The sequence below is a fragment of the Emys orbicularis genome, chromosome 16 (genome assembly GCF_028017835.1).
Source record: "Emys orbicularis isolate rEmyOrb1 chromosome 16, rEmyOrb1.hap1, whole genome shotgun sequence".
Lineage (NCBI taxonomy): Eukaryota > Metazoa > Chordata > Testudines > Emydidae > Emys > Emys orbicularis.
The window spans coordinates 20055077-20082299 of record NC_088698.1 but is presented as its reverse complement, the minus strand read 5'-3'; the positions used below and the strand labels follow the sequence as shown (position 1 = coordinate 20082299).

Genomic DNA, 27223 nt, shown 5'->3' with positions numbered 1-27223 from the left:
GAAAGCTGTTAAGAGCTTTCTTTGGGTAACCGTTATTTTTTGCATAGTTAATCTCATAATAGAGTACGTGGTGATAGCAGGGTTGCTAAAAGTGAAGACCTAACAATCTGGTTTGGAAATTCACACAAAAGAACTGTGCACCCATAAACTCTCCTAGACTTTAAGCCCTCACCAGCAATGCTGTGGAATAGCTGAGGGCCAAAAGATCATGCAAATGATCATACAGGCAACCTGCTTTACTTCAGAATTCCAATATCCATTTCACTAGCTGTGCCATTACGTTCTAGTAGTCAGCTGCTTATGTCTAGTAGCAAGCTGTAATAAAATAAATTTAAGTCTTGGATTCAGAGAAGTGGAGCTGAAATTTGCACCTGGGTTGAGATTTTTTTTATTCCACATTTTGATTCTGAGCAATTTTTTGGCCAAGTTAAACAGCTGAGTCGTGGGGCTCAATCCTGAGGCATGCCAACCACCAGCTTCTGTTGAAGCCCACAGTGATGTTGGTGGCCTCTTGGTAAGCTTAAACTCTCCAAGATGCAAATTAACTTCATTCATATGCTTTCCAAATATTTTGCATACAGAATTAGTTAGCCCTGCATACTGAATTTTTAAAATAAATAAATAAATTGTCTTTATTATATTTTACCATATTTGCTCGTTACTGATACTAGTAGTATGCAAGAGCTGTTTCTCCCAATCTGTCTTGCCATATATTTAATTCTGTAGTGAGGTAAAATATTCAATTTTTGACATGACTGTTTTTTTTAATGCAGTAACAGTGTGATGATACATGCACTTAGTTGTAACGTCATTGCAGCATCAGGCAGATGGCAGGAGGAGAGAGGTCTTGTATAAATGTAAATCCTTAATAGGAAAAGGAACCCAGAAAAATAATGGCCAAGTATATTTCTTCTCCCACCCCATTTTCTAGTTTTAATAGCACTTTCCTTGAAACACAAAATTTATAACACACACAACTGATTTCCTCTTCTTAGTTAACATAATAATACTTGAAAGCTGAATGAAAGACTCTCAGGGTCACTTTATATAGCTTTGTTATAGGAGTATTTAAAAATTGCCAGAAGATATTGAACAAGTCTTACTTTTTAGAGTATACAATCATTTTGAAGAGCTAATAATACAAGTAGGTGTTCTTTAGATTTACTGTAACTTCATGTGTTGTTGTAAGGGAAACTGATGAGGTAGCTGAACTTTTATGATTTTTGGTTTTTTTATTAGCAAACGCACACAGGGACTCCAGTAACGGGGACTGTGAATACCATAGAAATTGAAGCTTTTAAGAGACAGCAAGCACTTACTCCAGCAGGTATGTTGTTCTTCAACAATTTAAGTTTATTTGGAAGGAAAATAGAAGATCCACTACTGCATAATTATTGAAATGTAGCTTTGCCTCACTCTGGCAATTGCCAGATCCTTTGGCCTATTTGTTGTGACTAGTATGGTGCAGTGTGTTCCACCTACAACAAATGGGACTGGATCTGGCAAGTGTAGAAATATTAACAAGTCTGTCATTTGGCTGAGGAAAGTGAAGTTGGCCACCTTGAAATATAAAGGAACTCTGCCCTTGGAGCATATTCCTCATGAATGCTACACATATGTAGTAGAGTTGTAGCTTTCTGAGCTGATGTTGAAACCATGTGTAGTACTTTTGCTTTGTAAACTGAAACCATTCCATTATACCATGCCATAAATGGAATTTGAATATCACAGATTCGTCTAAGAGACCACGAATTGAAGTGGGCCGTCATGGGATGGTTTTTCAGCATCCAGGTGTGGCTTCAGGAGTTCCTCTACAACAGCTAATGCCAACGGCACAAGGTACTGTCACCACATGCCAATTGCAAATTAATTTAACAAGGAGATGTAAGTAATGGGACTAGAAACTTAGGCTCCTAGTCTTCTGAGATCCTAGTTCCACCATAGACTTCTCCTTGTAAATTAATTCTTGGTATGCAATGCCTGGTTTGTTTAAGGAGCTGAGTGATGGGCTACAGTGGTGCATGTGGGCATGGAAGTACGTCACAAGTGCTGGTGCAAACTGGTTAGCTTAGGAGCTCTGGATCTAAATCAAGGGTTTGTGAAAAAAGTAGCTCCTATTTTGCCATATATGTGATAAATGTTGTTTTTACTTCATTACTGGTGTTAGTTCACTGACGGTCATTTTTGGTCCAAGTGTGTTAATGTACAGCATCCTCCTTATATAACATTCAATGACTTTTGAGCTCCAGCTAACTCATAAATAGTTGAAAAACCAATTAGGAAATCCAGAAGACAATTTAGTAAAGATAATGCATTTTATTGTAATTGATTCTTATTCAAAAAATGCTAGCTGCATTCCTTTGCATGATAGATTGTTTATTGTAATGGTGATTTATTTTTGTGATTGTGATGTGGTATTTTCAAAGTGATGGTATCTTATCGCCAAGTAAGTAACAAGTCAAAATGTGTTGGCTGTCTAACCGTTTTCTGGTTAAAGTAGTAAAGAACATTGATACTTAAAATTCATCTGTGCTGATTTCCTCTTGCTTTGCAGGTGGAATGCCTCCAACTCCTCAAGCAGTACAGCTCACTGGACAGAAACAAAGCCAGCAACAGTATGACCCATCCAAAGGTCCTCCTGTGCAGAATGCAGCAAGTTTACACACTCCTCCACCTCAGCTGCCGGGGAGGCTGCAACCTGCTAACGTCCCCATAACATCTCTCCCCGCTGCATTGCAGCTTTCACAGCAACAGCCACAGATAGTAGAGTCTCCAGCACAGCCCCAGATTCAGGTGAAGACCCAGCCCCAAAGTGTACCCATCACTTCTGCTCCACATAGCCAGCTCCCGACACCACTTCAACAGCAGGTACAGCCAGCACTCCATATACAAGGACAGACACCAACACAAGTGGCCCAGCCGCAAGCTGCAATACAGCAACAGGTATATAAATATAAATGTTTGCCTGATGTGAAAAGCTCACTCCTAAAACAACTCTTGTTGCAATAACTGGGAGAATGGCAGCAGTCTGTTCTTATAAATATGTGAAAGATGTTAAATGGCTGAAATTTTTAAACTCTACAAGACAAAATAAACTTATGTAGATGTAGCTTGTTGAGTAAAACAGTAAAGCATTTTAAATGTTGTATTTCTAGTGGATTAAAGTTAGGTCAGCATTTGGCCGGCTAACACATTCTTCTATAATGCAGCGTTCGATAGTATCTGATTATAAAGTTCCTTATCTCACCACAGACAGTGACGCTGACACGACCATCTGCAGATGCTGCCCAAACTTCTCAGCGTCTTACGGCAAATTCATTGCCACCTACCTCCTCTATTCCACCAGCAGCTCTCTCAGGCACAGCACCACTTTCTTCGTATCCAGTACAGACAAACAGAACCTCTCCAGCAACTAACAAGTCACTGTCTCCTATTGCATCAAAACCCCCAGGCTTAGCCGTAACTACAGCACCTAAAACACAGAGCCCAGCTCAGAATGCAGCAGTGTTACCGCAGGATAGCTCTCAAGACAAGCTTGCTGAGCAAGTAAAACTGGTAAGATATTTTCTTTTGGAACCTAAAGACCACTAACATGAAGAAAGGTTACATTGTTGAGCTGTTAATACACACAGGAGAGTTCTAATTTTTATTTCTCGCATTTTTTGGTGGTTATATTTAATGCACTTCCAAAGAAGCTAGAGATAAAACTGCTAATGAAAGCAGTCTCCTTTGCTAAATGCATTTTTCTTTTTTGTATTTCCATAATATTGATCACACCTGATCACTCAAGATGTACTGTTGTGGTAAGATAACTTTTCTAGTAAAATTGAGCCAGATCATTTGCCTCTTTAACAGGATCCTTGTAGATTTTGTTTCTCCTAACAGCTAAGGAGGATTTGTAGTGAAGTAGTCTTATCCTTTCTTATATTTTCCTTATGTAGTAAAGCTCTGATTTCAGTAAAAAAGGATAGTTCAGTGTAGTTTCCATAGGTCTTGTAAGTTGATTGCTATGCTTTCATACGAAGTGTCTCTCTGTCTTGTGTTACAGAAGGCACTTTGTTGAATACAGTTTGAACTATTGTAATTCTTATTACAATTGAATCTCATTTAGTCTGTTAATTTTGGCACTTCAGTGCTATGTGCAGACTTGATTTGTTTCCCATGGTGTAGCATTAAATTTAAATGTAAAATTTGTTTATGATATTGGGACTTTATAACACTGTTTTTTTTATTCAGCTACTATCATAGCTGCAGCCAGACAGAGGCATCTGTCATTGAAATGTATTTGTACATGACATATTTCTGGAGGGATATTTTTTTTTTTTGGTAGGAAAATCAAATCCATCAACGAATAGCAGAGCTGAGGAAGGAAGGCTTGTGGTCCCTGAGACGATTGCCCAAACTCCAGGAGGCCCCGAGACCCAAATCTCACTGGGATTATCTGCTAGAAGAAATGCAATGGATGGCAACTGATTTTGCTCAAGAGAGAAGGTGGAAGATGGTTACTGCTAAGAAGGTACTTTGAAATATGTTTTTGAAGAGAAATAACTGGTCTTGCTGTCAGCCATCTTTGTAACAATGTTATTGAAACGCGTATTTTGTCTAGTTCTAGTAAAATCCTTATGTTTTTAGATGGAAGGGAGTGCAAGGAGTGTAAAGTATTGGCATTTCACCTAAATAATTGGCCTGATTTTCAGAAGTGTTGAGCACCTAGCATCTGCCATTGACTTTAGTGGCAAATGCTGCGTTCTCAGCAGTTCTGAAAATCAGACCACTCATTTAGGTGCATCAGTAAGGATTTAGGATCCTAACGTTAGGCAAGTTTGAAAATTATGGCCATAGTGCGTGTGTTTCACATCAGCCACTCTCTCCCATCTAAAAATAAATATATAGCACTTTTATTACAAATAGATATATGTATTCTTTTGGGTGGTTAATACTTTGTTCAGTTCTGATCAACCCATCTCATAAAAATTATAGCAGAAATTGAAGGAATTCAGAGACGGGCAATGAAAATGAGGCATGAAGAGGTTTCCATATGAGGAGAGTGACACAACTTTTAATTTAGTTAGGAGATTAATAAGAGGGAACCAGAATGAAGGGTATAAAATAATAAATAGTACAGAGTAGGTAAATCAGGTACTACTGTTTATCTGTACTCATAATACAAAAGTAAGGGAATAGTCGATACTGAACGATAAATTTGAAACTGATAAGGAAATGCATTAGTTATATATTTTTTTTAAAAGCATGCATTAGCCTTTAGAACATGCTGCCAGAAGATATTGTTGAGTAGAAGCATTTAGTAAAAGTTTAAAAAAAAAAAAAAAAAAAAAAAAAAGTAGACACTTCCGTAGAAGAGACTATCCAAAGTTGTGACCATTTGGTAAGTGCTTTTTTTCGCCTTTTCTCTTTTTAAAGGACTGTAACCCTTAACACCTCAGTACATAAACTAACCACTAAGAGTGTGTGTACACATCAAAGAAAACCTGTGGCTGGCCGGTGCCAGCCAACTTGTGCTCATGCTGCAAGGCTGTTTCCTTGCTGAGTAGACTTCTGGGCTCGGGCTGGAGCCCGAGCTCTGGGGTCCTCCTGCCTCCAGAAGTCTGCACGGCAGTAAAACAGCCCTACAGACCAAGCCCTGTGATCCCGAGTTGGCTGGCATGGGCCAACCGCAAGTTTTTCTTTGCTGTGTTAGATATAACCTTAGTGCCTGGGATAGGAAGAAACTTCCTGTCAGGGCGTTATTCCATGATTATCCATTGTGTTGATTCTTGAACATTCCTTTGAAGCATCTAGTACTGGCCTCTCTTGGGGTCAAGATATAGGATTATTAAGGACCACTGGTTTAATTCAGTATGTCATTTCCTATTCTGTATTTTAAATTGTTGTGAATTCAGATCCCTTCTTCTTACAGGTGATATCCTAATGCAGTGCACCACTTACCTTGTCGTTCAAAATTTTTAAATTATTTTAGTTTATATTTGAAATACTTATTTCACAAGGAAATTCTAAAATACGTTTTATAAATTATTCCAATAACCTGTTAGGACTTAATTTTGCATTAGTAAAGTAGCCTTAATGTAAATAAGACCATAATCTAGTAGACTTTTCTGTCTTTTTTAATTTCATACCAGTTACTTTTCTGATATAGAAAGATTATAGAAATATTGAAAATTAATTACACCATAGGTGCACTGAAACTATGCTACAGTTAACATCTGGTTGATGGGTAAAAAGTCTGATTTTAAGAAATGTGGTGATGTATATTTTGAGGAAACCTCATTAAGAATCTAATGGTTTTTATTAGATGGTGAGAACTGTGGCTCGCTTCCATGAGGAAAAGAAACTTAATGAAGAGAGAGCCAGAAAAGAGGAACAAAACAAGTTAAGGCGCATTGCTGCCTCAATTGCTAGAGAAATAGAATACTTCTGGTCAAATATTGAACAGGTAAACTGTCCACTTCCTTAAAAAAAAATTATTTGTGACTGCAAGATTGTTTTAAAGTCTTTTTAAAATCTAGAGGCTCTAATCACATTTTTGTTGCAATTTTATATATTAGGTTGTTGAAATAAAACTGCAAATCGAATTTCAAGAGAAAAGGAAAAAAGCATTGAATTTAAGGAAAAGTTCAAACAAAGGTAATTGTGTTTCAGTTTATTAAAACTGGAGTATAAATTCATGGCCCACCCTACGGTTTTTACATATTTGCATCCACTTACTCAAGTGTGGGGTCTCATCTTTTTGACAGTAGAAATCCAAATTGTGAATCATGGTATTTATTGTGTTTTACTGGTAGACTTTACTTATCTTGATGGTTTTTCTCATGGATGCAATCAAATGTTAACATAAGAAACACAAAGTTGCTGAGTGACTGTTGGATGTCTGTAATAATTTTCCAGGGAAAGATACAAAACCTACAGAAGACATTTCATTGGAAAAAGAAAGTGAGGTGGTAAGTCTCTTTTTTTACTTGTTACAGAGTCTCAGATTTATTCTAAATTTTACTGCTTTTTATGAAATAATACTTTTTTTTGTGTCTGTTTCAAATAAACATTAAAGCTGCTCTTTTAGACTAACACAAACTGACACTAAACAGATTTATGGAAGTTTAATGCTGAGTTTTTGGCCTTAAACAATTCATCATTGTGTGCAGGGGGGAAAACACAGTTTGTTGTTAGGAACCATAAACCTTTGACATTTGAATGTTCTGAATTTTGTGTGTGTCTGAGATTGATAATATAATACCTTTTGAAAAGAGAGTTAATGTTTATCCAAGTATCAAAGGGGTAGCCATGTTAGTCTGGATCTGTAAAAGCAGCAAAGAGTCCTGTGGCACCTTACAGACGTATAGGAGCATGAGCTTTCGTGGGTGAATACCCACTTTGGAAGAAGTGGGTATTCACCCACGAAAGCTCATGCTCCTATACGTCTGTTAGTCTATAAGGTGCCACAGGACTCTTTGCTCCAATGTTTATCCAGGAACCTATAAGGGCTTTGAAGTGGCCATTCTAGTGTTTAGGGAGGGAAAAAGATGTTTGGACGTTTTTAAAGGGTGTATTATTTACCCAGTCACACATACAGGCTCTGATCCTACATCTCTGCAGCTGGACCTTTATATCTGCATAGAGTCCCATTGACATCAGTGGAATTCCACTCATGTGGATGCCTTTGATTGACTTTGGTCAACTTATTATACAAATATTGGTATGGATAGCTAGATTTAAGGAGGAACTGGATGGAGATTTAGCCTCCTCCTGTCCTAGAAGTCTTGTTTATGTATTGGCTTTATATTCCATGGGTTTGAACATTTAAATTATTTAATGCTAGGGTTCACTGTCATCTGGAAGGAAAAGAAAGGCAAGCACATCCTTGACTGATGAGGAAGGTTAGTCACTTTTAAAAATTCTGTCTACAGTGCTTGGTGCATTTGTCTTTGGAAGTGTGGGTATGTATTTTATATATTTAAAAACTTAACACTAATTTTCAATCTGCTGATTCAGATACCCTGCATTTTCGCAACATAATTGCCAACCTTATCCACTTCTCGGCAAAGATTAAATAGCAGAGTGAGGGAAGGTACTTCAGTGAGGTTTTATTACCAAGACTTCACTATTGTTACCTATTATACCCAATCCCTCCCTAAATGCCCAAGGAAAGAGATGAATAAACAGCTTGTGGTATTGGCTTCTTCCATCGTCTGCTCCTTATTTGTGAAAATACCAGCTGAACTGAGCTATAGTTTTCACTTTAAGAACAAAATAATATTAATAAAGAGACCTTTTTAGAAGCATAGATGCTGGTATTGCTAGAACTTGGGAGTGGAAGAAAATCTTCTCGTCTGGGTCAGTATATCTGATTATAATTTTCTCTCCTCCTCCTCTTCCCCACTTCTCCCCAACCTCCAGGGGGGTTGCTATACTGGATCAGACTAGTGGTTCATCTAGTTTAATATCCTGTTTGACAGCATACAAGCTGCTTGAGAGGAAAAACTCCGGCAGTTGTGGGATAACCTGGCCCCAGGGAAAGTTTCCTACTAACACTCAAAAGTTCAAGGTTGACTTATGCCTTGAAGCATGAAGGATTCTATCCCTTCCAAACCTCTTTTGTTAAAAAGAAGGTATTGTAATTCTGGATATTCTTGTTGTTCATATAAATATCTAATCCTTTTTGGAAATCCTGCTAAGGTTCTCAGTGATATCCGGTTATAGTGAGATTCAGAGATACCTAAATAGTGACTTGCATAGCTTCTTGAGCTGGTGAGATCTTACGAACCTGTACACCTCACTAGATCGCAGATTCGAAGGAATGGAGATGCTACAATCTATGTGACCACTATCCAAAGTTCAGCAATTACACCGAGAAGAGGCTAGCTTAATGACCTTTCTCTCTTGCTAAATTCCACTGTGATATCCAGTGCCTTTGACTTGGGAACAATCTCCAAAGCAGGCTTAAACTGGCAGATCTATCGGTCATACTCTGATTTTTTTATAGTTGTTTAACTAAGCCTCCTTTATAAATGTGTGTTTTGGTGATAGTTGAAGATGAAGAGGAGACAATTGAAGAGCAGGAGGCTAAAGAAGGAAATATAAACCATCAAACTGAACTTTCTAACTTAGCCAAAGAAGGTAGGTATGTGGATTGCCTGTGGACACAAGTTTGCTACATATTGGTGGGGTTTGGAGTAAAATGTGAAAATGTATAGCAGTTACTATATTTGCAAATATGGTAGCTATCAAATGAATGTTTGTTTTTCTGAATGCGTTCAACTTTCAAACCATGTATAGTTTGTATTCCTGTGTGTGTTTTTTGTTGTTTTTAATAGTGGACTGTGATGAATGTTAGTGTTTATGGAGTGGTATGTATAATGATTAGCTAATTCTTAAGTAATTTGGTTTGAAAAAGAGTTTCTGTGTAAATGTTTTTATTTAGATGTTGCTCCTATACAAACTCTACACTAAAAGGGTCCCATCCAAATCTCCAAGTGCCCTTGATATACACTGAAAACACAAGAGCATTGGAGATGCAAATTAAAAATTGACTAACATGGCAGCACTTCTCCTTCTTCCCAACTACCATGATCACTGGTCATGTGAGCAATGCTGCTTAAAACCCTCCACAGCACTTTCCCATTAGATAGAAATTCCACTGGCCTCAGTTGCCTTGGCTCTTCACCAGTGCCTGCTCAACCAGAATGGCTTTGCTGGAAGGCTAGCAGATTTGGTCTATTTCAGATCTTGACAAGCTAAGCATCAGAGGGAAAGGGGCCTTTCCAGAGAACGCTGTGCCAGTAACCTCCTCCCTTTTGTAAAACTGTTCAGAGGCAGGTGCATGTCGCTGCTGCGCAAAATACCCCACAGAGATTGCCAATGTGCTTCAGTTTTGATATCTAACAAGCCTGCTGTTTTTAGTGCTGTGATTCTCCTAAGCAGTAACTGATTGTCAGATTATATAGTGGGTTTGTATTGTGGTAAGAACCTACTGGATTGAGCCTACTGACTTTAAAAATGTCGCTTTGCTTCCATCTGTTAATTATCTTTAAAGTCAATTTCTGAACTGACTACTGTGTAGATTACAACATATATCAAAGTATGCTTAATTATTAAAAAGTAATGTTATTGATAACTGCTAGTTTTTAGTATTAATATCCTTGTATTTGTTCTTCAATAACCTTCAGCTGAATTGCCTTTGGATGACTTAGTAAAGATGTACGAAGGTGCCTTTTCAGAGAATTTTCACTGGCCCCAGCCTAAGCCTGGCAACAAAGAGGACACCAGTGAAGAAGGTAAATTTATTTTTATTTTACTTTTGTTAGAAGAAACTACTAACATTCATTTTGAAATCAATTGATTGTTCATTGGGCTCATTTTATCAAGATGGTTCATGCTTTGGAGGAACAAACATAAAGTAAGTCACATCTGAAATTAATAAAAAGTACAGTACTGGTGTCTATGGGATTGTATGAAAGGAGGAATTGTCTTGTGGTTAAAGATCTGGAAAGGTGCTTGGGAACTGTGGGTTATATTCCAGGCACTGCAAAATATTTTCTGTATGATCTTGCACAAAGCATTTAATCTCCGTATATCAGTTCCCAATGTGTAAAATGAGGATAATACTTCCTAACCTACCTAACAGGAGTGTTGTGTGGATAAATCCAGTAACATTTGAAGATTATCAGAAACTATAGTGAAGGTAGCCATAGAAAAGCCTATAAATGAAGTATATACGGTTGCATGCAGAGTGGTTACTTTTCTTATTATGTGTCATAGATATCATTGGTCACAGAATTATGCATTCTGGGTTCAGTTTTAGGAAATTGGGAAATGCCAGAGGATTTCTTAGAGGGAGTGTAAAAACGTATTTCTGTGCCAGTGGCCCCTACAAGCTAGTTAATGTGAGCATTCAGAACATGGTGCTGCGCTTAACTTGATTTTCATTTTAGCTTGGCTAAACAGAAGATAATAGAAACAGTTAAAACAATTTAGTAACTTACTTCTGATGTTTTATGTCTGTGTGTAAAATAATCATCAACTTACATCTTATGTAGAATTGGAAGACCATAGAGGAGACCAGGAAAGCCTTCAGAAGGAGGTGGTACTCATAGATTCACTTCTCAGCATTGATCAGCATAAGGGTGTAGAGAGAACAAATGCTGCAAAGAAACACACAAAAGACATAACAGAAGTTGCTGCAGCTGCGGAAGCACTGTTACCTAAAGGGAGTGCTCGTATCTTGACGGCGGTAAAGCTTCTCATTTTCCATTACAGCATGTGTTTGTGCATAAAGATTATTTTTTAAAAGTGTAGCTTTAAAACAGGAAATACTACATAAGGGAATGTCTTTTGTTGTTCACCTTTTAGCCAACATAATATTGGATGCAGCCTTGTACCCTGACCTAATGAGGGGAATAGGAATTGAAAGTATTGGGATTCCATTCCCCATTCTTCCAATGACTGGATCTTGGGCTTAGGCAATTCACTTAATTCCTCATTATTCAGTTTCTCCATCTGTAAAAGTGTATAGTACTTCATAGAGAGTGTTGTGAGGCTTAATTAATTATGAGTGGATCAGGATCTTCTAAAAGGAATGCTAGAAGTAGAAAGCAAGAAGTGTTGCCGTTTCCTCAAGAAATTTTGCACCATTTTTAATAGATTTTATTTTTTTAACAATCAATGAATATTGAAATATCTTCATAATTGTGGAGTTATAAAAGGCAACGTTTGTTTACTTGCTTCCTTGAACTTAATCATACTCTAACCTTTGATCAAAAGCAGCAACATAAATGCATATATTCTTTTGGCACAGGTAAAATATAATACTCCATCTTTATTGTATGGGACTCTCAGAGAGTATCAGAAGATTGGGCTGGACTGGTTAGCAAAGCTATATAAAAAGAATCTCAATGGTATTCTGGCAGATGAGGCTGGGCTTGGCAAAACTGTGCAAGTCATTGCCTTTTTTGCACACCTGGCTAGTAATGAAGGTAAGCTAATTCTGCTGTTTCATGCAACTTTAATTTAAGGTATACCAGCACTACCATTATAAATCACTATTTTGCCTGTTTACAGCTGTCCTGCAAATTTCTTGAAACTTTGCCGACAATTGTGGTGATTCCTTTTAAGAATATTGGCAAAAAGCTGGTAGTTTTAGTCACTTCTTGAGTAGCTATTAGAAGTGCTGTTCTCAAGCTCTCTTAAACTATCTCCTTTTGGTTAAGAAAAATGGTCAAGGTACTCAAAACACTCATCAGTGTTTGATAATAAGCTGCATTATGTTATTTAAGGGATTGTTGTTTCCTGGCTTCCTCTAAAATCTGTTTCAGAGTAGCAGCCGTGTTAGTCTGTATCCGCAAAAAGAACAGGAGTACTTGTGGCACCTTAGAGACTAACAAATTTATTAGAGCATAAGCTTTTGTGGGCTACAGCCCACTTCTTCGGATGCTTTGTTTGCTGTGGTTTGCAAGAGGTAGCATTTATCTCCAGAAGTGAAGGATGAGGTATTTATAAAGCTCTTTTGATGCCTGATTAAAGGTGCTGCAGAGCTGCAAACTATTATCTGTACTTTAATACATATGACTTACAATCCAAAAAGGATGCTAACTTCCCAGAGACTGCATCTGACACGTGCTGACCACATTCCTCAGATCTGCACAAGTCATTTCTAATATAGCTGCAATCTGGGTTTTTCAATTATAATCTGTGTTTTTTGTTTTAAGAAGTAGTGACATGTCCCAGTTGAAAAACAGTTGGGTTCATTAGGGGCAGAACTGTATATGCAGCACACCTAGTGTTCTGGCAGCAAAACGCACTATTCAGATACACTTAAGGTGGCTCAGGTATTAGATTAGATTTGCCGCTGTTGATAAAGGGGATGAAGAAGGGATAGGAGCCAGCTGCCAGCAACACCAGAAGCTAGTAGCAGAAGCTGACAAATAAATGTACTCTGGACAAAATGAGAGAGAGAGATAAACAGAGATTCAGTCTTGCATCATAATCTCTTTGAATCTATGGGTTCAAATCAGACTTTGGTAGCATATGGACAAGGACAATTATTTTAGTAAAACCCTATTTATATTGGAATATGACACTCAGGTGCCTTCGTGTTTTAAGTGGACAGTTTTAGCAGTTGACAGCCCGCTGCTCAATCTACCGTTCCCCTGCCTCGGATTTTGGGGGCCACATTTTTTTTAAATCTCCAGTTTAACAGTATTTAAAAAAATCAACATTGTGTAATGAACAAATGACTCAGTTAACTTCTGAGACTCAACCATTGATAAACAATTGAAGTTACAGAACTGTAACCTTGAATTACAGTTTTGTATTCTCTCAGACTAGTTAACAGTTGTTCTTATAGTAGTCCTGTATTGACATTAGTATTCGCTCACACAATGAATTCAGTAAATACAGTTCTTAACTTTAAAAGCAGAAGGGAGAAAATGAGGTTTCAATATTTATCCCATGTCTGTATTGTCCTCTGCTGTATTTTTCCTCCTGTAGGTAATTGGGGTCCTCATCTTGTTGTGGTACGAAGTTGTAACATACTGAAGTGGGAGCTTGAATTGAAACGTTGGTGCCCTGGATTGAAAATTCTTCTGTACTTTGGCAGCCAAAGAGAACTTAGAGCAAAGAGACAGGTATTCTATTTTGCAGAGTTTATTTTTAGTGATGAGACTAGATCACTGTTTAGGTACACAGATTTATGCAGCTTGTTCTTGTTGAGATATAACAAGAAGTGAACAATGAAATAATGTAATGTGGGCTTCTTGCATTTACCAAGAGCTTCTTATCCATAAGTCTCTTTGAAAATGCAAGTGAAGCAATAGGGTGTCCTAAGTATTGAACAATACATGCAGCACCCTTACTCACTTCCTGGACCCCGACTGTAGTTTGAAGACCAGGATTAGCTTAAATCATTTGGGATTCATTTTTTTAATCACTGTAAAGTGGATAGCATGCAATCATAATCACTGGAATTCTGCCATTACTTTTCTGTCCTACTAGTATTAACAGTTGGAGATTGCCTGTATGGATCATTATTTATTTTGGTTTTTGTAGGAATGGATGGAACCCAATAGCTTTAATGTATGCATCACTTCGTACAAGCAGCTGTTTAAAGGCAACCATGCCTTCATGAAAATGCGATGGAAGTACCTAGTCTTAGATGAAATGCAGCAAATGAAAAACATGACTGAGAAGCACTGGGAGGCACTCTTCAATCTCCGAAGGTTTGGAGCATATCAACAATTTTGCCTTTGTGTTGCTTTTAGATCCGTTTTTCTGTTCAAAAATTCAAGAATTCTGTTCTGTTCTGCCTGGGTTCTTACATGGATAGTACGTTAGTTGCACACTGTAGAGTTCCCTTTACTTGAGCAGTCAAGGTTCAGAGACCTGCTCAGCACCAAATGGTAGTAGCTCACATAGCACTATAGCTGCTATGTTCTGGACCTTGACTTGCTCAAGCAGAAATATTTCCTACATTTTTTTTTTTTTATATTGTGGAAATGAGAAACTAGTTTGATGGATAACTGCTTTATTTTGGATGATTCACTAATTTTGCATGAAAGTTCCAATGAGTGTGTCAGAAGGGTTAAGTTAATAAAACATTTTTTTTTAAATTCTTTTTATAAAAACACTCAAGCAGATAGGAAGCTCTGTAGTTTAATGTTATAACTATAACGATAACTGTCCTAAATGTTAATATAACACTGATTCATTTTGTCTTTAGTTTCCGATTTAATAATTAGCATTATGTCTTAACCATTATGGCTGTGACTTTCAGGCAAACTGATTATTTACTGAAGAAGCAAATATTGTTGGAGGCAATGTTTAGGGAAAGTGTAGAGTTAGTTTTATTTTTGTGTTAATTTGGTTTATTGTGGTTACTTAGTGTTATTGTATGCTATGGGGTTGCTGTTTCTTTTTTTTTTTAATTTATTGTGTTTTAAGTATTTGTCAGATACCCAGAGTGTTCAGATAAGTGTCTCATTATTTTATTAAAAACTACTTAATTGTTAAACCTCATTACTGAGTTTCTTTTTCTTATTGTTCACAGCCAGCATCGTTTGCTCCTGATAGACACTCCTTTGCATAACACTTTGATAGAGTTGTGGACCATGGTGCATTTTCTAATTCCAGGAATTTCCAGATCTTATCTAGATTTCCCAGTGAAGGCAGCCAATGAGGAGAATCAGGATTATTGCCATAAACTTGTTATAAGATTACACAGAGTATGTAATTTAATTATTTTCTCATTTTTACTTCAGTATCCAAACACAGTTGACTCAGGCATGGAGGGTTCAGATTGATGAATTCTCTGCCTTTTCTTAACATTTGGATCAGCTCATACAGGAACTCCTCCTATAAGCATTGTGTTATACCATGATCAAAGCATTGTGTCTTATGTGGAACACTGGGCCTAAAGTCTGGAGCCCAGAATTTATGCAGCAGGGATCTTCCCAAGCCACGTGCTCCTGGGAATCCTGTACAGTCATTAGTAAAACCTTAAGAAAGATTTGCATGTTAAATGTGGCTTTTTATATGGTGCGCACAAATTTTCAATGTGTGCCACAGAATTTTGTACTGATAGAAGGGCATTTTAGAAATTGTTGGGGGAGAAGCTGGAAGTGTCTGCTAAAATGATAATCACTGAAATAATTAGCAATCTTTAGCATCTCTTTACTGTGAATACAAGCAGTTCACACCTCTCTCAAAGCTGCCGTTTCAGACTCGGGGGAGGGTTGATTTACATTCATTTTACAACTTGTAGGGTGGGTTTTGATTTATGTGGGGCCCCCTTCCCTTCCACCCAATAAGGGCTAAAAGTGTCTTTAACAAAAAGCAAAACAAAACCGAAAGCTTAGATTTTGGAGCACCTTTATGCAGAAATTAAAAAAACCAACAAGCAGCAATTTTGCAGCCAGTTTCGTAGTAGCATAATCGTATTATACACAAATGGCTGCATAACTGCTGTTTGTGTGTGCATTATGTCTGGTAATCTTAGCTTCAAGTTGTCAAAGTATCTTTAATGTGAAGGAAGATTATTTAATATATTATGACATTTTTCAGATGATTCAACCATTTATTTTGCGAAGATCAAAGAGAGATGTTGAAAAGCAACTAACAAAAAAATATGAACATGTGCTAAAGTGTCGTCTTTCTAATCGGCAAAAGGCTATGTATGAAGATGTCATATTGCAGCCAGGGTAAGAAATTCAAATAGCAAAGTAAAAACTGTTATGGTTCTACTCTTGGGATAAGGAGATTAAAAAACTACTTATGTCCTGGGTGGTTGCATTTAATATTTTTCCTAACCTTTTCATCATGACCAAAGAATATGACATAACTACCCTGAAACTTCTAACGTTAAAGCCAAAAGATATGATGGGCTTTGAAAAAAGCAACCATTTACCTCTGGAAACCTAAAATCAATGATGGTCAGTTAAAAGCTGTTTTGGAATAATTCTTATCCTCTGTGGATGCTTCTTCAAACCACAAAGCCACCAGAGTTCAACAGAAGAGTCAGTTTCTGCTCAGGGGATGTCCAGGAGTAAAACAAAGGAATAGTGGTGTGGGTAAGGATGCCGCTGATTGACAGAGTTGTGGGGTGGAGAACCTGTCTATTTAGATCAGGTGGGCAAACTTGTTGGCCCGAGGGCCACATCTGGATATAGAAATTGTATGGTGGGCCATGAATGCTCACCAAATTGGGGTTGGGGTGCGGGAGTGGGGGAAGGCTCTGGCTGGGGGTGCCAGCTCCAGGATGGGGCCGGAAATGAGGAGCGGGCTCTGGTCTAGGGCGGTGGGGAATGAGGGCTCCGGCTGGGGATGCGGGCTGTGGGGTGGGGCTGTGGGTGAGGAGTTTGGGGTGTAGGAGGGTGCTCTGGGCTGGGACCCAAGGGTTCGGAGAGCGGGAGGAGGATATGGGCTGGGGCAGGGGGTTGGGGCGCAGGGGAAGCTCAGGGGTGCAGGCTCTGGGCAGTGCTTACCTCAAGTGGCTCCCAGAAGCAGTGGCACATCCACCCTCCGGCTCCTGCATGGAGGCGCGGCCAGGGAGCTCTGCTGCGCGCTGCCCCATCCACAGGCGCCGTCCCTGCAGCTCCCATTGGCTGCGGTTCCTGGCCAATGGGAGCTGTGGGGGCGATGCTTGGGGTGGGGGAAGCATGTGGACCGGAGCCCCCTGGCTGCCCCTACACGTAGGAGCCGGGGTGGGGGCCATGCTGCTGCTTCCGGGAGCCACGCGGACTGTTCCCCAACCCTGCTCCCTCGCTGGAGCGCCACGTCCCGCTCCCCAGCGGGAGCTCAAGGGCCGGATTGGCTCACGGGCTGTAGTTTGCCCACCCCTGGTTTAGACCGTTTCTGACAGTGTCCTTCATTCCTCAGTTTCATGATAATTCCAAAATCACATTCACATATTTTGAAATGATATTGTGTTACACTAAATACTCCTGGAACATCTCTCTATTTAAAACCTAAGTATATATTTAGGGCTGGTCCACACTAACCCCCCACTTCGAACTAAGATATGCAACTTCAGCTACGTTATTCACGTAGCTGAAGTCGAACTATCTTAGTTTGAACTTACCGCGGGTCCACACGCGGCAGGCAGGCTCCCCCGTTGACTCCGCGTACTCCTCTCGCGGAGCAGGAGTACCGGCGAGCACTTCCGGGATCGATTTATCGCGTCTAGACAAGACGCGATAAATCGATCCCAGAAGATCGATTGCTTACCACCGGACCCGGAGGTAAGTGTAGACGTACCCTAAGATTGCTATGTAACACATTACACTTCAGATTCTAGCCCTATGAGTTCAATGACGTCTCTTTCAGGCTTTATAAAAACTATGCTTAAACTGAGAAATTTACAATATATATGGTTTTTTTTTTTTTTATAGAACCCAGGAAGCTCTTAAAAGTGGACATTTTGTCAGTGTCCTTTACGTTCTGATGCAGCTGCAAAGGATTTGTAATCACCCTGACCTGATAAATCCCAGGCTTTCCAGCTCCTCATATGTATCAGAGGCACTAGAATATGGAACTGCTTCTTTGGTACTAAAAGCACTAGACCGGGATCTTTGGGAGGTGAGTGGAAAAGTGAACTGTTTAAAAATGGCCCTTGCAGAATGTTGGTGTTTAGTGAACATAGCATCAGCCTCTCGTTCATGGGACTGTGCTGCAAGCCCAACTATAGATTATAAGTGGAATGAATTTGCTATTCGGAGTCCACCACCTAACTGAACACATGTTTACTACATTTCTCTTTCTCCCTGTAGTATGAGTTTTAAGAAATGGTTGAGTAATAAGTTTGCATTCATGTTCCAGCTGTCCGAAGAGAAATTGGCTTCATTTTGCATTACTGTTATGTATTTCTTGTCTTCAGGAGCTTTCCTATGCCCAAAAATACACTCTTAAATGAGAAGAAAATCTGGATAGGCTGTAGCAGTATATTTAATTACAGGGTTCCAATTAATTTTCCTGCTTTCAGGATTTGTAATAGCCATGGGACAGTATGACTTCCTTTTTTAACACAAGGGTGAGACCTTTCTGATTCAATGCACTATTGTTCTTGTGTTAGCACAAATGGTGATGTTTGGGATGGCTTATTGCCAAAGAAGTAGTGTCGCTCTAGACGAGCAAGGAGAAACAACCTTTTCACCTTAAGAAAGCAGGCTAATAGGTGAAGGCATGGTCCCTTTGGTTGGGTTTGTTGCTGTCTTTAATGAGTATGTACTATGCCTACGTAATGATGGGCATGTTAGAAAGACAGTTGAACATTTTTTCCACGCTGTTAAAAATCTGTGTATGCCCTGTAGTCTAATTTTATATTTACAAACTGTATTTGCTGGTATTTAGCTCAGTTGATGATATTTGAAATATCAGGAAAACTGCAACTCTGTTTTATCTAAATCCTGATTTCTCTAACTCTATCAGTTTAATTCCTCTCCTAGCCAATTTAACACTAAAGATGGGACTGTCAACTGTAGTTATGGCCAAAAAAATACCTGGAGAATTGGCATTTTCAGTGTAACTTTTATTAGCTAAAAATAAAAATCCTGATTTCTCTCCCCGCCCCCCCCCCGAAATATATGCTGTAAATGAGAGAAACCAGCAATGTTAGTTTCACTTTTAACAGCCAAAAGATGAGTCTAGTTATTCTGTATCATTTATGTTGAACTTTATTATTTTTATGTGCTGATTTATAAACCTTATTGTTTCACAATAACCCTAGGATACAGACATGTGTCTTTTTGATCTGATTGGGGTAGAAAATAAAATGACTCACTACGAAGCACAAGTGCTGCCAAAACAAAAGGTGACCAGAAAGCTTATTGAAGAGATTTACAGCTCCCCTCATCATCCAGCCAGACCCAACCCAGTGAAGCTCAAACCAAGCAGGTACACCCAACTTCATATGAAAATGCTTGCTTTGAGCTAGAATTTTAAAAAAGGAATGCAGTTCATCTTAAACTTGTCAGAAATCATCTGTCACTGAGTTCTACCTGTATCGAGTTTATAGGTTCATCATACTCTGTATTTTGTTAGTATTGTATGGCACGCTTTCAGCTTGTTTGCCCATAAAACTAGGATTTTGGTTTAGTAAAGCACATTTAGCGTGCTATAAACTGATAATAGGGGTTAGTTTAGCAGACTCGGGCTCTAGATCAACAACCAAACATCATTATGACATGACGCACTTTCACGACAAGCATGTAGTATGGAGCTGCTTTGTGAAACACAAGACACAGGCTATGTCTGTGCCGCAGTGTTGACTGTGGAGCTGTGAATTGCATAGGGCACCAAAATGTTGCACCCTAACTGCCTTGTGTGGGTGCTGCTGGTGCAACTAAAAGGTACCTAGTTTGTGTTAATGTATGTTAACGCTAGGTAGGTACCTTTTACTTTGTGCCAGCAGCATCCACGTGAGGCAGTTAGAGCGCAACATTTTATCGCGTTCTGCAGTTCACACTCCCATAGTCCTCAGTGCAGCACAGTGTAGACAAGCCCTGAGATCCACTTTGAGTCAATCTATAGGGTTGCTGAATTTTTACTTTGGCTAGTGTGGTGTTATGGTTCACACTAATATAGAAGTGAATAGCCTTTGATTCTAGGAATCCTAGAATACTGAAAGCAAATCTTGCAGAATTAGTGAATATTTTGCAGGTAGTTCTTCAGGCATTTAGCTGTGTCTGCAGTAGCATAGGAACAAACAGTGGTATGCTTTCTAACAGTATTTCTCTTGTAAGGAACAAATGTACTGAAGAATCTGGAAGTTGTAGAGGTTCTCTTTCTAGAGATGCCATAGGGGGGCACCCCACTTCCCTTTGAAAATTCTGAGGACCTCCTTCTTTCTCCTGCTTTCTGCCCCGATTCTTGCAGCCCATCATAGTAGTTTTAATTCTTCTGCATGTGTACTACACAAGTATATGCTAGAACCTATCACTTGGAGTTGCTGTTGAAAGAAATGTGGCAATTTATCCCCTTGTACAGATTTTGCAGCACTTCTGCATACATGTAGGTTTTCTAGTATGTAATAACAAGACTTGCAAACTTTATCAGCTATCTACCAGCCAGAGTCTGGTATCAAATATGATTAGATAAGAGACTGATCAGTGAAGGCAGAAGTGGGATGCTGGAATTTCTACCAGTGTTGAGTCCTGTTCAGATGCTCCCTTGTAGATGCAAACATCTGCAAAGGAGAAAGAACTTTCCCTTTTGTCTTTCTTCCTTCTCCTTAGCTGTGTAGAGTGGCAGGATATCTTTGCTCCTCTCCTCCTTAAGACTTCTCCTTTCCTCATACAACTCCACACCTATGTGTTACAGGTCATAGCTTTCCCAAGCAACAGTGTCAGCGATTTCTAGTTGGTTTCACTGCTGTCCACAAGGTTTTTGAATAGTAGTTAGTGAAGCCAATCCGATTCTTTTTCAGTGTCATGCTGTTGCTGCTCTTGGAAAAGCTGTGAACAGCAGCAGAGGCAATGGAGCTGTTGGTCTGCAGAAATCAGTTGGGGGGGGGGGGGGGGGAAGTTTCAAGGAAAGCTTAAATTTAGCAGGCATAGATGGGCTTGATCTCCCTGTTCCCCTGGGAAAGCTGAGTGGAGTTTTAAAGGCCTGGTTAATAATTTTCTCTTAAGCTTTTATTTTGCATGTACTTTGCAGGTTGTTTCAGCCAGTTCAGTATGGGCAGAAGCCTGAGGGCAGGACTGTAGTTTTTCCAAGTACTCAAGTGCAGCGCACAGTGACCACAGCAACAGTAACTCAGCAGGGACAAGTACGAGGAAGATCACCCATTGCTACAGTATCTGCGAATCAAGGTAAGAAAGGTATTGCTACCTTAGTTAGTTAAACCTCTGACTGTACTGACATAAGCTAGTTTGTTAATAGAACTCTTCTTTCCTCTAGCTTGGTGGTCTAGATTACTAATGGCTTTTAAAAAAATAAAATAAAAACAAACTAATAGCCAGTAAATTTCCTCCACTAGTTGCTACAGTGTGACCTACCATTGTAGTGCAAAGCTCATCCGGTGTAGCCTAACTGATAATGCATGAAATATACTGTGACACAATTGGTATTTCAATCCCCAGTTGTATATAATGTTCTGTTGAATTTAGGGATTTACAATGTTTTGTATATATACTTAGTCTTTTTAAAAAATGCTTACCGATTATGTACTGTTGTAAAAATAGGATGGAGTGATAGGTATGGGTAGAAATCCCAGTCTGTAAGGAAAAGCCATTCCTTTAGCCATTTTAATATCCTGTTGGAAGGTTTCTTTTTAATGCAGGTTGTTTAAAACAATGGAGTTAAAACCTCTAACAACTTGCACAAACAAACCTTATTGATTGCAGCTGCAGCAGCACAGTTTCAGACAACTCAGGCTTCTACCAGTGCTCCAAGACACCAGCCAGCAGCGACCTTCACCACAGCAACTAGCACAGCCAATCCTGTGAAACAGCGGGGTCAGACCACTGCACAGGCCTCACAGCTAGGCCAGACCCAGCCACAGGCCCCCTCGCACACCATCCAACAAAGTGTGCTGCCTCAGAGGCTGGTACTGACCTCTCAGGCCCAGGCACGGTTGCCTAGTAAGTGGCCTCCCCTTTCAAGGTTTCTCCCACCTTTTTACTACAATGAGGTTAAGTTACTAGGCACCCTAAAATGTGTACAGAATCTTTGTTTTTTTTTCTCACTCTTCTGATTAGCCTTGCTCACTACGCTGCTTATGACCAAGGAAAATCAAAAATTGGATAAGAAACAATAGAATTGCTGTGGACATACATTAGTGGTGTCAACTTAATCTCCTATTTCTGCATGTTTCCTCTGCTGGCAAGACTTCCTTCAGACCAAATGTTTTAGCTCTATCCTAATTATTCTTTTCATATTAAACACTAATCCATCTGCTTAAAGACCTCTCTCGCAGAGACAAAAGTCACAACTGTTAGGCAGAGAAAAGCAGTGAGGCTTTGCTTTAAGGTTGTATGTACCCTGCCTACTAGCATGTATATAGAATACTGAGCACTGATGTATTAATTTTCTCTCTGGGGTAATGCACTGCCTTTACAAAAGCTAAGTTTCATGCCACCATTTTGTAACTTTACTTGACGCTTTTTGCTTGTAAACTTTCTGCATTTAAATCAGAAAAATCTTGATACTTATAATTTTAGAGCTTTTTGACTTGTCTAAAAGTGCAGCTCACTTAATATAAATCTTGCTTACGCAGCACATTTTAATCTTCAAGCTTTTTAAAATGTGTTTTTTCTCATTTTATTTTGAGTGACTATTTTGTCTCTTCTTTAAACCTTTCTTAGTGCTCTTGAAAAGGCAGTGGAGATCACTTTAATATGTATACTTATTCTGTTATAAAGTGTCACATGAGTTTTCAGGTAGCTCTTACACTTTTTGCTACTAAAAGTGAAAGGATAACTTCTCAAATGTTGATGTTTAATTTTAAATGATCGGTTTTTTCCAGTCTGTCCAACAAATACAGAAAGCAATACCTGCTGAACTTTTATATGACACTTTTGAAGCACTTTATATAATTATGCATGGAAGGCGCTTCAGCACCAGTTTACTAACCAACATTTAGAATTGTGGGAACAGAAGGGCATTCATTAATGTATGTTTCCCTCCTTAACAGGTGGTGAGGTAGTAAAAATAGCCCACCTGGCCTCCATAGCATCAGCACAAGGCAGAATCGCACAGCCAGAGACACCTGTAACACTGCAGTTTCAAGGGAATAAATTTACTTTATCACACAGCCAACTCCGCCAGCTGACGGCAGGGCAGCCTCTGCAGCTGCAAGGTACTCTTCTGTCCAGCTTCAGTCAGTGGGTTTTCTAATGCTGATACACTAGACCATTGGGACAGGGAAGGCTTTCCTCATTGCTGTACTTGAAGCATATTAAAAAAGGAGGTATTTTTTCCCATTGATATACCATTTGTTGTGTCTGTTCTCTGTACTGTGAGGGGCAGCAAGGTAGATCTCTCTAGAAAAAATATACACCTGTTAGAGGAAATGTGGTTACAGCATTTTTATAAATTTTATTTGAATATTTCATTCATGAATATATTCTTATATGTATATTGTACAAATAGAATAAAGTAATGCTTTAATTAAAAATTAAATACACAGTCATGTGGAGCAAAATTCAAGTAATCTTTAACCTTGTTTCTGCAACATTACTTTTTAACCTCTCCATTATAAACTAATGTGTGTCTATTTTAACCCAGCAACTGCTATGTGCAGAGTACATGGCATACAATATTCTTGCTCTGAAACAGCCCCTCTTGGCTCTGGTTATGGAGGTTCTGGGGTTTGTGAACTCCCAAATTCTGGGGAAATTTGCTCAGCTGCAAAAGAAGAGGCTTTAATTAGGCCCATGAAGTAGATGTAACTGGGGAGGGAAGGTGATGGGCTTATCCTAGTTTTAGAATGATTTAACCTATGAGGTTCCTTTCCTAAGTGGTGATATTTCTATATGTAACTTAGAGAAAATGTAGGTGGTTGTCCTCACAGCAGAAAATCTTAAATTTTGAATCCAGTAAGTAAATTAGATGTACAGCAAAATTAAAATTAAAATATTGTATATTTGGGGAAAGATATTACATAATTGGGAGTAAATTTAAAAACAAATACATAGATTCCTGATACCTTGCTGCTTTTTCCTTCTGGCGTGTAAGGAAATGAGGTAATTTTAAGAACTTCCTTTGATTAGTTTCAGATGAATAATTCTTGCATTAGATGAACAGTACCTTTGTGTTCATTCACTTGGAATCAGATATTCCCAGCAGGGTATGCATTACCTGTTGCGGTAATACACCCTGCCGGAGAAGCCTCTTGGCTCTTCTGTCTTTTGCACTGACTCATTTTTTTCATTTAACTCACAATTGCAGGAAGTGTTCTTCAAATTGTTTCGGCTCCAGGCCAGCAGTACTTGCGGCCTCAGGGCCCAGTTGTCATGCAGACAGTCTCTCAAGCAGGAACTGTTCAAAATGCTCTGAATGCTTTGGGAAACCAGCACCAAGCAGGTGTGCCAACTTCTACAGCAGTAACGCAGCAAGGTAGGTGCTCTGTCGTGAAGTTATGTCTCCAGTTTGACATCTACCTAGCAAAATTGCTTTTTATGTTTTTCAAGTTGCTTATTAATTGGTACCAGGTAATTGTCATTGTTAATTCAGAAACATGGACTAGCTAACTGATTGAGCTATTTTGTTCTGTTTAAGTGGCGGGGATTGAGTTACCTAAACTGGAAACGAACACAAATCTTTAAACCAAAACAGAATGGAAAAAATGCATGCTTCAGAGAGGTTGAGGCTGCCCTGTGTATTCAAAATTTCTCTTTTCAAGCTGTCTCTAAAACCAAATTGCCCTGGATAGTAAAATGTAAGTTTTAAAATATTTGCCACTTTTCAAAGTAGAATCTAGGTGCTTATTTTTTACTACAGCAGATGCTCTTAATAGCAATCCTGATATTAGCAAATTCCAGTTAGTAGCAACATTTTGCTGGGAACCAGTGCCGTCCCATTGACTTTAATGGGTTTAGAGATTGGGAACAGGCATGCTGCTTTATTAACCTTTTTGGTGAAGAAAGGCCCCAGCTGCATGCAGGTTTCTGCAATGTGGAAGCCCCTGCTGGAGTCCAGGTGCTGCAGGCTGGGAGGGGAGGTTGTGGGCAGGGCAGCAATGGGGAAGGAGGCTGTAGCCTGGATGCCTGGTCTTTCCTCAGGCACTGGGGGCCCCTGGAGCTGCACAGCACCTCTTCCTTTGCTTGTAGGGCTGTGCCTTGCTCTGGCACTGGAGGCTTGAGTTTGGCACAAATCAGCACTTCTTTCCCTGGCTGCCACCCCATGTGCCGGGGTAAGGCACAGCCGCAAGAGTGCATGGAGAGAGACCATGCAGCTCCATGGGCCTCCATCACCCCTGGTCCCCATGGAAAGTCCTGTCATTTGGGCTATAGCCTCCCTTCCCAGCCCGTAGTGCTGGGACTCCCGCAGGGGCTCACCAGCTGGGTGGGAACATGTGCATCCCAGCAGCCCTTTATCTCTCATGTGGGTCCCAGCTGCAGTCAGGTTTACAATACTGTAGCCAGGGAAGGAAGTGCTGGGACATGCGGAGCACTGGCCACAGGCAGGTTTGGAGGACTGCAGCCAGAGAAAGCATGTCCCAGTGCTTCCTTCCCTGGCTGCAGCCCCACAAACCTGCCTTCCACTTATTGACAGCTTCCAGATAATGGCAACCTTTTTTTTTTTTGCTGGGAACTGAGAGGTTGCTAATAAGTGGGATCTATTGTATATTATGAGGGCGTTGGGTAATCTTTTATGTGCTTCCTCTTTCCAGTAGTGACTTCACTAACTGATCTTTTTTTCTGTACTTGCCTTTTCTAGTTGACCTTTTGTTTTCTGGGCTCTGCCCCCTTGTACATACATGTCAGGTGTTTGGCAGCCTTGTTTATAAACATGATCAAGATGTTAACGGGAGAAACAACAGAGAACTGGGTGTCTAGGGGGTACCTGTGCCATTTTGACTTTAAGACAAAACAGCAATTTACTAACTGACAAGAAATGCAGTTATTGGGATTGTCCATTAGAAATGCTGTTTGCTATAGTCACCTCCTAATTGAAGGTCACCTGCGAAATAATAATTAAAAGAAGTCCATTTACTGATCCTTTTTTCATGCATTAAGATGGCTGTGAGGTTCAGATCCTGACTTTTTCTTTTTTGTGGAACTTTTGTGGGGAGAGAGGAGGTAGGGAATGTCCAGTCTTAGGTTGGAAGGTGGTATAGCTTAATGTTTCATCCTCCAGCCGGGATACCACGTTTCAGTGCAATTTCAGTACCACTAATATTGCTAAAGTCCTCCAAGGAAAACAGGTAATTCTTGTTAGTCTCTAAGGTGCCACAAGTACTCCTGTTATTTTTGAGGATACAGACTAACACGGCTGCTACTCTGAAACAGGTAATTCTCAGGACCTTATATTTCCAAAGTAAAAAGCCTAAACATTCTATGGGTTTAAGATGAGAGAAGAGTCCCTCTGAAACTACTGAGGCTACTTTTATATATTATAAAGGAAAAATAAAGAATGACTTTTGTGATTCATCTTTTAAGCACCTATTTTGACTTTCAAGACTTTGCTTTAAATGCTGAGTGAATGTCACTATTGCAGATGATGGGAAGCCATAATTGCTTAGTTTGTGTCTGTATATTGCAAACTTGAATGTATGCTGGAAGCTCAGAGTAGCTCGTTTGCTTAATGTGGAAACATGAAGATGTCCTCTCTTTGCTTCTTACAGTTGATTATTCCTCTTAACTGTATAATATATTTGCACCAGATTGGGCTAATTAAGTCTAATTGTTCATTAGTGTATCAATTCAGTCCCGAAATGCAGTGTCATATTGAGTAGCAGGGAGTTTGTACTAATTTTCTATTGAGAGCATTCAGTGCTGGTGAGCAGCGTGTGGTAGGAAACTATACATCTTGCTTAGAAATCAAGAAGAATACAGTGTTGCCACTGGGTGAACGCTATCCTTGACATTGCATGTAGTTTTATTTACATTACTGTTATTGTGTAATATTCTTTTAGCTGTTTTGGGAAAGAACTTGCAAACAACTGCATTCATACACATGCTGTGAGATGATTCAAAGGTGTTATACAAAAAGATGTATTAGGTGTATTTTTAATTATATAAATGTTGTGTTTCATTGTATGAATACTGAATTGATATATTTT

At 39.3% G+C, this 27223-nt stretch overlaps 1 protein-coding gene across 1 annotated transcript in view; it reads left to right on the top strand.

The window, feature by feature from the left end:
- Positions 1-27223, top strand: part of EP400 (E1A binding protein p400) — a 62988-nt gene that overhangs the window by 7430 nt on the left and 28335 nt on the right. Inside the window, exons 4-26 of the mRNA XM_065417506.1 lie at positions 1240-1327; positions 1732-1839; positions 2555-2943; positions 3253-3555; positions 4331-4516; positions 6311-6451; positions 6564-6642; positions 6904-6956; positions 7832-7889; positions 9040-9129; positions 10179-10286; positions 11049-11242; positions 11807-11984; positions 13498-13634; positions 14056-14225; positions 15053-15227; positions 16066-16202; positions 17892-18078; positions 19226-19392; positions 21154-21308; positions 21843-22079; positions 23132-23296; positions 24388-24555. Coding sequence (XP_065273578.1) covers positions 1240-1327; positions 1732-1839; positions 2555-2943; positions 3253-3555; positions 4331-4516; positions 6311-6451; positions 6564-6642; positions 6904-6956; positions 7832-7889; positions 9040-9129; positions 10179-10286; positions 11049-11242; positions 11807-11984; positions 13498-13634; positions 14056-14225; positions 15053-15227; positions 16066-16202; positions 17892-18078; positions 19226-19392; positions 21154-21308; positions 21843-22079; positions 23132-23296; positions 24388-24555 — 3673 coding nt within the window. The remainder of the gene's footprint in view (positions 1-1239; positions 1328-1731; positions 1840-2554; positions 2944-3252; positions 3556-4330; positions 4517-6310; positions 6452-6563; positions 6643-6903; positions 6957-7831; positions 7890-9039; positions 9130-10178; positions 10287-11048; positions 11243-11806; positions 11985-13497; positions 13635-14055; positions 14226-15052; positions 15228-16065; positions 16203-17891; positions 18079-19225; positions 19393-21153; positions 21309-21842; positions 22080-23131; positions 23297-24387; positions 24556-27223) is intronic.